Below are 13,097 nucleotides of genomic sequence, written 5' to 3' on the forward strand. Positions count from 1 at the left end.
CCAGCCCTGTTCCCTCACCAAAGGCACATTTGCAGGTTTGGAAAATGTTATGTAAACCTCCAACCATTCACAAATTGTCAGCAGTGACTTTCTGGGGAAAACTAACATGGTGCTCTTGATTCCACACATTCACATCACTTTCTTCAGTCCAACCTCAAGTTTTACATCTCCTACAAGAGAAATGGCAAACCATGGCAGATGTGCCACAGAGAGTATGAGGAAAAACTGAATGTGTGAGAGGCAGGAGCTGGGAAATGTGGCACCTCTGCAAAGATTTATGAAGGACAGCAACACTTAGACCCTATTAAATTCTGAATTTAGCATCAGTCAGGAGTGTGTTTTATACAGAAGCAACATCCTGCTGATGAGTTATGAAGGACAGAACCTCTCAGCTCTCAAGCACTGCCTGACAGCATACATGAATATTGTTTATTAGTTTCTTATTACCTTCTATTTGGGAGAGAAAAATACAGTTTGGCACACTATCCTTTGAGGATTGATGGTCCTTGTCTTAAGTGCCACAGTTCTCTTTGACACAAACAGGAAATAACTGAGAAAACAATCAGCCACTGTTGGCTCTTCTCTAGAGCCACTTATTTTGACTCAGCTGCTTACCTTTTGTAGAGGAGCTGCTGTCGGACTGGCCTTGGAAGAAATCTGATCAGAGTGTGCTTTTTTATTGGATCATTTAAAAAATCTTCCAGACCTTCCACCTAGATTATTTTAGAAGTTAAGCAAAATGCAAAATGTAACTATCCCTTCAAGTATAAAGCTTTGCTACCAGAATTGCCTACTAAAATATTTTCTGAGTAAACCTTACTGCTTTTGTAAAATGCTTAAACATTATTCTTGTTAATCAATAAGGCAGAAGATTCAGTGAGCTTACAAAAAGCTCCTGGCAAAATAGTAGCTTAAAAATTTGCAGCATTACAGGGCTATATATTTTTTTGTCAGTGAGCCTGCAAAAAGCAACTACCTTTTCTGTAAACGTCTGAAGTGTCTCCTCTCCAGGGTCTAGTTTTGCTAAAACATATTAAGGGAATATTTGTTCCAGCCTATAGGTACAGCTGAGATCATCAGACTTTGAAGGAAAAGAAAAGAGCACCGTACCTTGTAGCTGACTTGTACAATCTGAACAAAGACTGAGAGAGGCAAGCAGAGGAGAATGTCACTGACCAGAGCCCATCCAAACCCAAACTCCCTGTGCATGGGCAGGGGAGGGATGTAGCGCATCCACGACGAGTCATCCACGTACACTGCCAACAAGAACACACCAAACCCAGCACTTACACCAAGTGCATCACTGTGACTGCTCAAGCACAACACAACTGGCAGTCCACAGTCTGAAAATCCACAATGGCCTGACAATTCTCTAAACCCTTGATATTCATACCTTTCTGAAGTAGACTTTTATCTATTTTGCAGTGTTGAACCATGGTAAGGTCTGTAGCAAAGTCAGGATGTGCCACCCACTTCTTACCTGTTTGATTAGACAGATCTACTTCAGTCTCCTGTGCAGAGCTCTCAGGATTCACCACACTTGTCACAATTTCTAAGGTCCCATCCGGTTGTGCTTCAATTACAGCTGCATTCTCATCCAGCCCTTGTGTTTTCTCACCATCACTACCTCCTTTTTGTCGTGTTTCATTTAAAGGGTGTCCATAAATTAAGTACCAGAGGAACATGTGGACCATTCTTAAACGGGGCATTTTGGGAAGAAAGCCAAGAGAACGTCCAAGTCCTGGAACTGGGAGGGAAGATTAAAGACCAAATAGAAATAAAAAGAGGATCAGAGCAGGAGAAACAGCTCCCTGTGCAATATTAATATGAAGAAAAGTAGAAGGAAAGATGGGCAGTTGAAAGTAAATATAAGTTACAAATAGTAAAGAAGTACTAGTAAATACAAATGCTCCAGTTCACAATTGTAAAAAATACAAGCAGCTAAGAAAACATTGGATAAGTAAGACTGGTTTAATATAAATCCAATTTTATTTCTATAGGACGAAAAAAACCATTTGTATCTTAGGAAACATCTGGAAATTATTATGAATAATAAATGGGAAGGTGAAGGATGACAGAAACCCCAAAGTTGGCTGTACCTGTAACAGGATGATAGCTCTTTAGCTGTGGTATGCCCATTTTATCATCAGGTTTTCCTGCCCGACTATTATCAGCTTTACATGAGCTTTCTTGCATATTTCCTGAATCAGGAACTGCCTCTTGCCCCTGGTTTTCTTCCTCACCATGGTCCTGGGATGTTGGTGTCTGGGGGACTTTAATCCTGCAGTAAAACCACACAGCACTTAGGTAAAAAATAAGCAGAGCTCAATTCCTGTTCTTCCCCGACTTCAGGAGATACCAGCATGTTGCCTCAGCTGCATGCTTCCATTTCTCTGTTGCTAAAGAAGAGGTTGTTTGTTTGGGTTTTTTTGCTTACCTTGCGTTTATTCCCTCTGCATTTCTGCACACCCTAGATAAGCCAAGCTCCTCCAAGCCACCCCAGGCACCCCTGACTTGCCTGTTTGCAGTGCTGGAGTTGGAGATGCGGAACCGCACCTGCTCGATGGCGCTTTTCACCAGGGGATCACTGGGACTCACTGAGGGGTGCACAACAAACTCCACCTGTCCACAGCAGCACAACACAAACAAAAGCTGTCTATGGACATACTGGCTCTTAATCAGATGCATAATCCTGAGATTAACAGTTAATTAATTTCATTTTTGGATGAAAATTCCTGTTGCTACTTTGCATTAAACAAGAGATCAAAGTACATGGTCCTCGTACCAATAAACTACTAATGACATTTCTACAAACCTTGGGGTTTGGGTTTTTAAAAGCTGAAATATCTGAGAAACAAATACTTTGACTTGTAAATATTAGGTTGAGAGGGAAAAATGGAAAGTCAGAACTCATTAGGTGAAAGGCCAAGCTAACATGTATTGCTGCTGAAAGCACACACACAATTCAGATTGGTAAGATTTCATATGTGCTCTACACTAATTATGCAGCAGGTAATTTTCAGTAGATTCAATTCTCTGCTTATGAGCATTTCACACTAGAGTAAGTGACAAGTCTCAGCTCTACAACCACAGACTGAGTTCCATAAACCTTAGTACTGCAGATTTTTGTTTTAAAATTAAAAATCACATTCTATAAATTTCAACCCAGAAGCTCACTGAGGATTTTTCATACACTCTTGGCTTTCAAAAGGGGTTTAAACAGATTTTTTGACGCAGCCTGGCAGTGCAGAAAAAGAACCATGAATCACAGAACAGATAAGCAGCAGAACCTCTGAGAAGGGAGATTCAGAGACTTTGATCTCTGGCCTATTCCTTGGTCTCAGTTATCTGCAGCCCAATAATGGAGAGCAGTGATCTGGTTCTCACAGTAGCTTAGTTTGACATGAAGCCTCTGGGTAGCTCCACTGTGGGTTCTGCTACAAGAAGTCACCCATGCACTCCAGCAAAAAGGCCCAGGGCACTGTGAGACATGAGATGAGGGCTGTGTCTGTGCTGTCACCTTTTTGCTGATGCCGTCCTGGATGACCGTGGTGCGGTAGAGCCTGAGGAGCCCGTCCCGCGCCAGCCTCTGCACCAGCCGCACGATGGACTTCTTGCAGCACTTGGTGGAGACACCTTCTTGCTTCTCTTGATCCATCACCATCTTCTGAAGTCTAAAAGATGCCAAAGATACCTTGCATTTTAAGGCCAGCAATGCTCCAAACTGCCTAAGTGGTTTGTTAGAGGATGTGGGGTGAATGGTAATTTCTTTCCCTGTTCCCTATTCCCTTTTGCTGGAGACAACTGGGAACTTTGCTTCACATTTCAGCTCTATTTTCTTTGTACTCCACCTTTTCCTTGTTAGGGGAGAACTGCTGTTCTGATGACAGCAAATTCTCAGTGCCCGATTCCCCTGTGCATGGCTACAGTCCTATTACAAATGCAGCCTGCCTAAGGTCAGGAGAACCTACAGCTTTTTTAGTGGTGATTTAACAAATGCAGTCAGCTCTTGCAGTTGTGAGCTCAGTTCAGCTTGAGGCAGAAAGGGTTTATTCAGTGGTTTCAGAGCACAGAAATGACTCCTGCATTCACAACATGGATACAGACACACATCTCCCACCACGAGAAGCCAGCTCCCTTCTCCCTTCTTCCCTTGCCATGGTTGGCAGGGGTGTGCTCACACCTTACTCTCCCCACGCCTCTTCCCATGCACTTTCCCACAAATGTCCCAGGCCCTACTTCTGGGCTCTTTCAGTCCTGGGCAATCAATTCTGAAAAAGACCTGGGAGATAATAAGGGAATGAAGCAAAAACTGAATGTACACATGGACTTCAACAGTCCCGAAAGATTACATCCTGGTAATTAACAAATGGAAGGCAAACACCAGTAAATTTCCTTGGCAGAGACTGGGGAGGGACAGAACTTCCACTGATTCTGAGGAACCTCTGAGGAACCTGTTGGCAGCACTGAAGGGACAGCAGAGACCTGAAATAGCTTCCAAGCCTGTGCTTTGATGTGACTCAATCAATCACTGCTGAGGCTGGTGCCAGACGAGGCTCTAATTTTGTAACACTCTGCAATTAAACAAGGTGACAGAAGGTTTCAAAATTCTCAGACCAGAGGAGAGTAAGGCCATGATTTCTGACTAAATTCCTACAGCAAGCAGCCCTGGGTATACTGACATGCCAGGATCTTCTGTGCTGACACAGAAGATGGATGGTGCAATCTGATTTGTGACAACACAGTACTGCCAATTTAGAATCCAACAGAACACCAGAATTTCCATTTCTTCTCAGAGGTGAAATCTTAAAGGGCTGAAAGACATTATAACATTTAGGGAAGTATCTCCAGCCCAGATAGGGTGTCAGGAGAAGACATATAACACCACATAAAATGGCACTGAAAAGCAAACTTTGAGGGCCTTGCTAGGATGCCAGTGACCAGTGATGAGTGACATGAAAACCTGAGTCTCTCCAGTCCATACAGAACAACACATGAACAGGTTTTGAAACCACACAGACATAAAACTGATACAGATGCAAGAATCCTGCAGCAGGGAAGTGCTGTGCCTTACAATGTGACCCCAAGTTTGGCACACTGTGAATGGATAAATAAGTTCTTTGATCTGTATTTATGAAACATTAAACAAATGAAAGCACTCTTGTGTAATTATCTGCATGGAACTACTGGTGCTTCCAAAGAGCTGATTAAGATTCAACCACCCTGTCCATCCTCACAGCACCGGTGCCAGCAGGGACAAGCCAAGGCAGAAGGGAGTAAGCCCCCAGTGCTCCCAGCAGCCCAGAGGGGAGGCTCAGCCGTGCTCTGTGCCTGCTCACGTGAAGAGGCTCTCGATGAGGCGCAGGTTCCGCACGGCCTCCACGATGAGGTTGCGGCGCTTCAGCAGCCTGTAGGTCTCGTGGGGCCTGTCCAGCGCCGCGGCCTTGGAGCGCTTCTCCTTCCTGGGGCCGCAGGGCTTCTGGGGACAGCACAGCACATCAAAAGGGGACACCAACCAGCCTGTCTGCAGCCTAACGGGGGCTCCTCACACAGCAACAGATGAGCAATTCCCTCTTTGGATGGATTTATTTACAATAAACTACTCAGATGAAGATTGTCTCTTATCTCCCCTTCCCAGGAAGGCAGACAGGGGATGATAAGCAGCCCTTGTCTGCTACATTAAGCTATGACACGCATTCAGTCAGCAAAGAATTCAGAGGGCACCAGGGAACTAACCTAGAACTGTATTTTGGACATCTATTCTCTATCTCCTGGAAAAATTTTCACTTATACCTACAATGCAGTGCAGCCAAAATATGAATGTACTTTGAAATCAATAAAAAAAAAAACCAAACAAAACAATTTGATAAATAAATACAAAAACCCTAGTTCGAAGTCTTGCTATAAGAGCACAAAACTTAGCTCAGACAGTTGTATCAACAAGAAGATATTAAGACATGTGATCTCACCTTAGGATCTTCAAGTCTGACTTCTTCCACCTCAGCCACATCTCCATCTTCATCCGTGGGATGAGCACAGGTAGAAACACTGGACTCCTGCTTTAGAGTTCCCAAAGTAGAACTATCCCCTGAAACGTTGTCTGGGAGCTCCTCAGGATCTTCAAGAATTTGAGGGGAAGGCTGCTTCTTTCCCTGAGACTTCACAGCTGTTGGCTTGGAGCCTGGTTTGAGAACAAAAAGCCTTGTAATTGTTCTGCTCTCCCTGTTCAGCTTTCTCTCTAAGAGGCATTCTCCATCTACCCAGGTAGATGCACTTAAAAGCATTCTGCTACACTTTCCATACATTCTGCTCTGCTGGAAGCAGTGGTTTGACCATGAAAGACTACATTCGGGCTCCAAAATTTAAGCTAAAAAATAGTGAACTCTCTGTCATCAAATAATTCTCTCCACTCAGAAACCTTTTCACAGCTATGAAGTCATGAAGGGCTTATCCAGAAACTGCTGTCTGAAGAAAGGAGAGTTTCTGTCTCAAAGATTCTCAAGTTCTGCCAGAAACACGACTTTTCTGACTCAAAGCAGAATAAGAATTTAATACTACTCCAAAGATAATCTACATAGAAAAATAGAGATCTCCTCTCTTCCACTGGAGTTTATCAGAGAAGTTGTAGGAACATCTAAATAGGTTAAAAAAAAATTAAGTATTAACCCTCTGACCATATTTTTTAAAAATATGTCCCCCAAAGGCTGGCAGCTTTCACACTAACATGTTCCAAATAACTAAAGAAGAAGCTGAGGTAACTAACTTCAGGGGACAAGACATTCTTGTTACAAAATGCTCAGGTGAGTAATGCTGTGGGTCAAGTCATCCCAACCCTTAATATCCAAGGAGCACACTGTGTGAGCTCAGGGAAAAGGGGAGACATAGCACGGGGTCAGGAGAGGCAGCACAAACACTGGGACACAGACACCTGGCCACACTTCAGCCCTGACAGTCTCCAGAGGTTACCACACTTGGTGGTCCAAACCAGAACAATTTGGGAGCAAATAGGCTTAAAAATAAATATGTGGCCAAAAGCCATAATGGAAGCTAACAACATCTTATTTGTTCTTTAATAAAATGATCCATAAGAAAAATGCAGGCTGTTCTCCAGATTTCCAAATCACAAGTTACCTTTGGCTGGTGTTGTCTGATGGACATCATCTTGGACACGTGATTTCACTGGAGAACCAGAGCCGGCCTTTTGACCTTTTCCTCTCTTCTTCCTGTCCTTCCCTTCTTCCTCATTGTCAGACTCTGAGGCCACAGCCTCCTCTTCTCCAGGAGATGCATCTTCCACAGGTGGGGAATCTTCTGGCACCAGAGCCAAAGTAACTGTAGCCAGCTGCTCACTCCTGGCCTTCTCCCTCTCAAACTGACGGTTTAAATCACTCTCCTCTGCAAAAATGTAGGAAATGTACTTTGTTGTCCTTTGCCGACCTTCATCCTCCATAAAACCCTGAGAAAACAGTTGGAATGTTATTTTACCACCTTGCTTCTCCATTCTATCACTGTTCTCCAGCATCAACACAGGGAAAATGTTCTCAGTGTTCCACACCCATCAAAAGATACAATATTTTTTTCTAAGTAACAAAAATGTCCCTAACCTTCACCTAGAGAAATCAAAAGGAATTCTGTGCCTGAAAAATAAACAAATCTGCATTACCAGTGTATTGGAATGAAACGCCTACAGTATGTGGGATGGAGAAAAGTCTGAGGAAGAACAAACTGTGTATTCAGAGTAGAAATCAATTTTTATTCAGAAAAAAAGATGTTTGTGAAATAAGGGCACTGCAGCTCTCTGAGTAACTCAGACTTCAGTGGAAGTCTGCCCCTGTCTGCTCCAAGAGGAGCTTACAAGGATCTACAAACTTCACCAATCAATAAGGGAAGATTTCATATCCTCAGCTGACTGGGGGAAAACATGTATAGATATTCCAATGGTTTATACAGCTTGTTTTTAACTCAGCAGAACATTTTATTGAATGACAAGATTTTTCTAAAAAGATTCCCCATTGAGGGAAGATGGCAATTATCCTGCCTTTGTGGAAAGGGACTGTTGGGTGCATGCAAGACATGACAGCTGGATTTGTCTTGTGAAATAAAAAAGCCTTGAAATATCTGGAAATAAGAAGTTTAATCATCATAACTCCTAGACTAGAGAAGTAACTGTTTTGCTCCAGAATTTCCTGGTATTTTCAAAAGGCAAGCAGATTAATGATCTTACATGGACAAAGAGTCTTTGAGAAGATTCTTCAGTGCTCTGATTAGAGCAGGTTGCAATCCTAATACTGAACCCCTGCCTTACACACCTTTTCCTCAACTGAATTAATTCTCTTTTCAATCTTACCAGTACTCTCCCACTGTCATTCTAAAATCTCTGCTGTTTCTAATGTTTGAGGTTAACAATGTTATTCCCAGAGTAACCGAAATTGGACCTTCAGTTTCAGAAAGTATCTGAATTACTTTATTTTAGCCTCACCTTGACAACTTTGTACCTCTCCAGAAGACGACAGAGCATCCTGGCTTCCAGCTTCCCCACATTCATAGCCAGGCGAAGTTCTGCCTGAGAAATACCTTTGGTTCCTCTACTTTCAACTGTTGCAGAAAGGAAAACAAAAAAATATCTCAGGGAAATAATCTGACTGAATTTTATATATATCTATTTCTATATACATTAATATTTCCCTGAACAACACTATATGCCAGAATATAAAATTTAAGATTCCCCACTAACTAAAGACAGTTTTACAGACACATAAAATATTCAGCCAAACACTGTCATAAACCACAATTTTACATGAAGCAGTGCCCAGCAGAATGAGGTATGGAGGTGACAGCTTCAAATTAGAAGCATGGATGATTTTTTTTCCCTGGCAGCTTTCCACAGTTAGATATTAATTTCTCCATTTGGAAAGGAAAAGAGATAGGAGAATAATGAACACTATTTGCTTCATCTTTTCTCATCCCATCACAACATCCTGTTTCTGCTGGGTAGTTGCTAAGCTTCCAAGAAGGGATAACAGGTGGCAGCATCTCCAGTCTAATCTGGATATAAAGCTCATTTTGCTATGAAAAAAATACACTTTCTGATACAAAAGCAACCAGAATGTAAAAACACCTGCAATACACACATTTCTTTTATACTACAAGGAATAAGGAGGTAATGGGAAAAATCTTCAGATGTCTTAAATCACCTACTTAACTGATAAGCCTGGGTGAGCATATCCCTTTCACAAACAATATCCACAGGCTGAACAACTTTTGTGATGATCTCTTCATCATCATCATGATAATCTTCCATTTTCTTCCGAAATTCCTTCAGCAGTTTAAGGCAACGGACCATGACATCAGTCCCTGTGAAAAGTGAGTGTTAGTAACACCTCCTAACAAAGTGTAGGGGGAGTGCACAGCTTTAAACAATTTTACTTTTTTCTCAACATGAAGTAGCAGTGCAATGGGGAAAAAATTACTAAAGAGAGCTGGGTATTTCTAGGAAAGGTTTGCAACAGCTTTTCCCTTTGTATGAATCTGGCAATCAGGTGAATTTTTGAGGTGCTCCAAACCTTCACATCTGTGCCAACGCTAGGACTGTCCAGTAGGAGAAATTTCCACAGCATAAATAAATCAATGGAGGGATTAAGCTCTGATCCCCAGAATTACACCTGGAGAACACTTATATGACTGGGAGATCACTCACTGGGTATTAACCCATCCCTTTTTACAAGGACAGAACACACTGCTGCCCACGAGCCGCAAGATTCTTGTAGGTGATTTAATTCCACATGCTCCTGTCCATCAGCTGTGCTGTGGTAACTCTCCACTCACTGGGACTCCCAGCAAAGGGTGGAGTGAGGACAGATGACTGCAGGAGAGCTGAGATCCTGCTGGACCACTTCACACCAGTGGTACCTCAAACTGGGTTACTGGACACTGCCTCTCTGGCAAATTGCAGTGATTCAGCAGCTGCTGCAGCAGCAGCCAGCTCATCCTGCAGCAGTGGGGAGAACATCTCCAGCCATCCCTGCTCCTCTGCTACACAGTGCTGTGAAAAGGCCAGGTGAAGGCTTTAGCTAGAATCACTAAGGTTTCAGCGGATGAATTTTATCTTGTGTTTATGTATCTGAGCAGTTACTGATGCGCAGCTGACACGAAGTTAACCCACAGTCACTTCACCATGTGACTGTGCTCCAGGCCACATGATTCCATTATTTTTCCTCAAGTTGAATCCTTTCTGTAGGATGCTGCTTAGGATTTAAGTGCTGACATTTTGGTAGGGTTATTACATCCTTTCTATTTCTACAGCCCATTAATTTTCACTGGAAGCAGTATTTGAAAAAACAAACAAAAAACTCCCCATAGAAAAGAAATCCCCCAAAACAAACCAATTCCTTTCCCTTTAGCTCCTGCTGCCCAATAATGTTCTTCCCATAGCAGATGCTCTGGCTTCATCCTCAGTGTGTCCCAAATATTTCTATCTTCTTTCCTCTGTAACTCCAGAGATTAAACTATCTTGATCTCTGCTGAAAATCAGCTATTATTAATTCATCCTCCTTTAATACCTAGTGTTTTTAAGGCATTTTTGTGGATTTTCAGCTTTTACATCTGTAAGATGGAATTATCATTCAAGTGAAAGATTCATCAAGTGGCATTTTTCCCAACAAATTTAAGCAGTAAATGCAGCTGCTGTTCTGCCAATCTCTGACAGAACATAAAACACCACTGCCTTGGGGGCTGAAACCAGGTTTGTAAGTGGACTTATATTTTCTTGTCTTCTAAGTAAATACCTTAATTGCAAGTTAAATGCTTTTACTACTGCCTATAAACTGTTTTTTAGGAGTGCTATCTAGTCTTTTGGGTGCTATTTCCAAGTGTTTGCAGCTTATTAGAATACCCCTGAAAGACCTGGGTCATTTCTCTCTCAGCCATGCTTGATGCTGTACCTACTTTTCGCCTCTGCTTCTCTTTGTTCAGAATACACTTTCCCTACGGAGAATTTCCTTTCCCCAGACTTAAAAGATTTGAAGGAATTTGTCTTATCGACAGCCTTAATCCAACTCCATGTAATCAGCACTCTTTTTTGTCTTCTGGAATTTTTCATGGTTTTACTGGCTCTTTCACTTGCTCTTTTAAGATCACTCCTATTCACAAAGACTAAGTAATTTGCAATGTTTAGTTCATATCAGTTTTTTTTTTTTTTCTCACAAACAGTTAATTATATCTCTAAAACAGACACTTCATCTTTCAGAACTATTTTCTTTTTAACCCTGCAAATCTGCCTCTTAGGATTTTGTGTGATTAAGGATTTGGTTCAGATATCCTTCAGGAATTGTATTAATTCCATTGGAGGTACTATCCTTCCTCATACTTTCCATTATAGTAGTTTTTTCCCTGTGCAAGTTTTATCTGTATCTTTTCCTGAGAACAGTTGCTTTCTTTTGTTCCCTTTCCTGCTCTTTGTCTCTCCACTACATGTTTGAAAGTTACCAGCAGTTCCTGTGAACCAATTAAATTGGCATCCAAAGCTGGTTATGCATTAATCCACCCCTCAGCAGACTGTGGCTTTTTTGGATAGCAATTTTGGGTATCTCACTTACCTCAACCCTGTTATCAGCTCAGCTGGTGAGATAATAATGCCAAAGGTGTGGGTTTGACCCCTGTATAGGCCATTCACTTAAAAGTTGGGCTCAATGATCCTTGGAAGTCCCTTCAAACTCAGAATATTCTGTGTACTGTGAATTCCAAGTGCTGTAAAAGCTTACTTCCATAATTTGATAGGAAATTTTTCCGAGAAGCTTTGCATTCTCATGACTTTCAGAAAAAGTCATAACCAAGAATGGTCTGGTTTTTAACTTATTTCATAATGAGTCTTTTTTTCAACATTAAGTTTTTTGTTTGTTGTTTTTGGTTTTTTTTTGGTTTTTTTTTTGTTTTTGGTGTTTTTTTTTTTTTTTTTTTTGTTTTTTTTTTTTTTTGGTCAAATTTATTGACTTCTCATTTAACTTCAACCTGAAAGGTCAGCAGACTGCTTTGTTCCTACTCTGTATTGGCTTGAGCAGTCTTATCAGACCCCAAGACCACAGCTTACATTGATATCCAAGAAACTTGATATTCACTCCTTAAAAATCTGTAATGAATGCTTAATTCAAGTGGGCTGCAGCATTTTAACTTTAGTAGCCCACTTATCTACATAATTGCATGGACAGATTTTTTACTTACACCTCTTTTAATTTAAGATATGAAGCTGATAGATAGAATGGCATCAATGTAATCACACAAAAAGAGAGCAAAACCAAGACCTTTCTTTGTCTTGTAGGGTCCTCCATTGGGATTTATGTCTTGCAAGGGGACAGACACAACCTTGGCCAGGCCAGCATTCATCATGTACTGATAGAGACGTTTGAAGGTTCTCTCACAAAGGCCCTGATGCAAAGAGAAATGGCAAAAGTCACTGCAGTCCAAAAACTTCACCTGCTCCTGACTGGTATCAAAGGCATTCATACCACCTGCTCTTACAACCATATTTTGGGGTAGGATATCTACAAGAAACTTAAAAGCCTTTTAGTGCAGAACCTGAGATGTTCCTGAGTGCATTGTATCCCTCCAGCTCTGCCACCTACCCAAACAGCAGCAGTGGAAAAGTAAGAACTGCATGATGACATCCACTGACAAAATGTTTCTGAGGCTGTGGTTGGAACACAACTGCTTCCCTATGACAAACACCAACAACACCTTGATCTGGTAGGTTTTTAAAATCCTTTTGCTATCCTAGCCCAGAATTTTGTGCAACTTTTGAAGCAGGTAGTAAGAATGAGTGCCTTTGATACTCAGCACCTAGATTCTACTGAGTGAGAATTTGAAAGAGTAATGAATCTCACCAATTCTTCCCTCAGGTTTCCTAATGTTTCCATCTGGTTTGAACGAGCACTTAGCATACTTGAGAGCTTCTCCATCAGAATATCATATTTGCTCCTCCTAACCAAAAAAGAGAATTATTTTACATGTAAGTATGCATATAACTTCATAAACATGAGTTGTAGCTTTAGAAACTGTCAGTCACTAGAGAAAGTATGCTAAGTGTTCTCAGATTGGTTTAGGAA

General features: G+C 41.5%; 1 protein-coding gene across 2 annotated transcripts in view; it reads right to left on the reverse strand.

The window, feature by feature from the left end:
• The window catches only part of GTF3C1 (general transcription factor IIIC subunit 1), a 38,311-nt gene that overhangs the window by 21,888 nt on the left and 3,326 nt on the right, over positions 1-13,097 (reverse strand). Inside the window, exons 5-17 of one of the 2 annotated variants that reach the window (XM_053957755.1) lie at positions 12,876-12,972; positions 12,297-12,420; positions 9,199-9,354; positions 8,480-8,595; positions 7,132-7,456; positions 5,970-6,181; positions 5,340-5,476; positions 3,521-3,674; positions 2,519-2,622; positions 2,100-2,281; positions 1,481-1,747; positions 1,111-1,256; positions 616-713 (exon numbers count right to left, since the gene is read on the reverse strand). In XM_053957755.1, the coding sequence (XP_053813730.1) occupies positions 616-713; positions 1,111-1,256; positions 1,481-1,747; positions 2,100-2,281; positions 2,519-2,622; positions 3,521-3,674; positions 5,340-5,476; positions 5,970-6,181; positions 7,132-7,456; positions 8,480-8,595; positions 9,199-9,354; positions 12,297-12,420; positions 12,876-12,972 (2,118 nt within the window). Of the gene's footprint in view, positions 1-615; positions 714-1,110; positions 1,257-1,480; positions 1,748-2,099; positions 2,282-2,518; positions 2,623-3,520; positions 3,675-5,339; positions 5,480-5,969; positions 6,182-7,131; positions 7,457-8,479; positions 8,596-9,198; positions 9,355-12,296; positions 12,421-12,875; positions 12,973-13,097 lie in introns of both variants that reach the window. The other variant, XM_053957754.1, reaches the window with a different exon arrangement.

This window comes from Vidua chalybeata, chromosome 16 (assembly GCF_026979565.1).
Source record: "Vidua chalybeata isolate OUT-0048 chromosome 16, bVidCha1 merged haplotype, whole genome shotgun sequence".
NCBI lineage: Eukaryota > Metazoa > Chordata > Aves > Passeriformes > Viduidae > Vidua > Vidua chalybeata.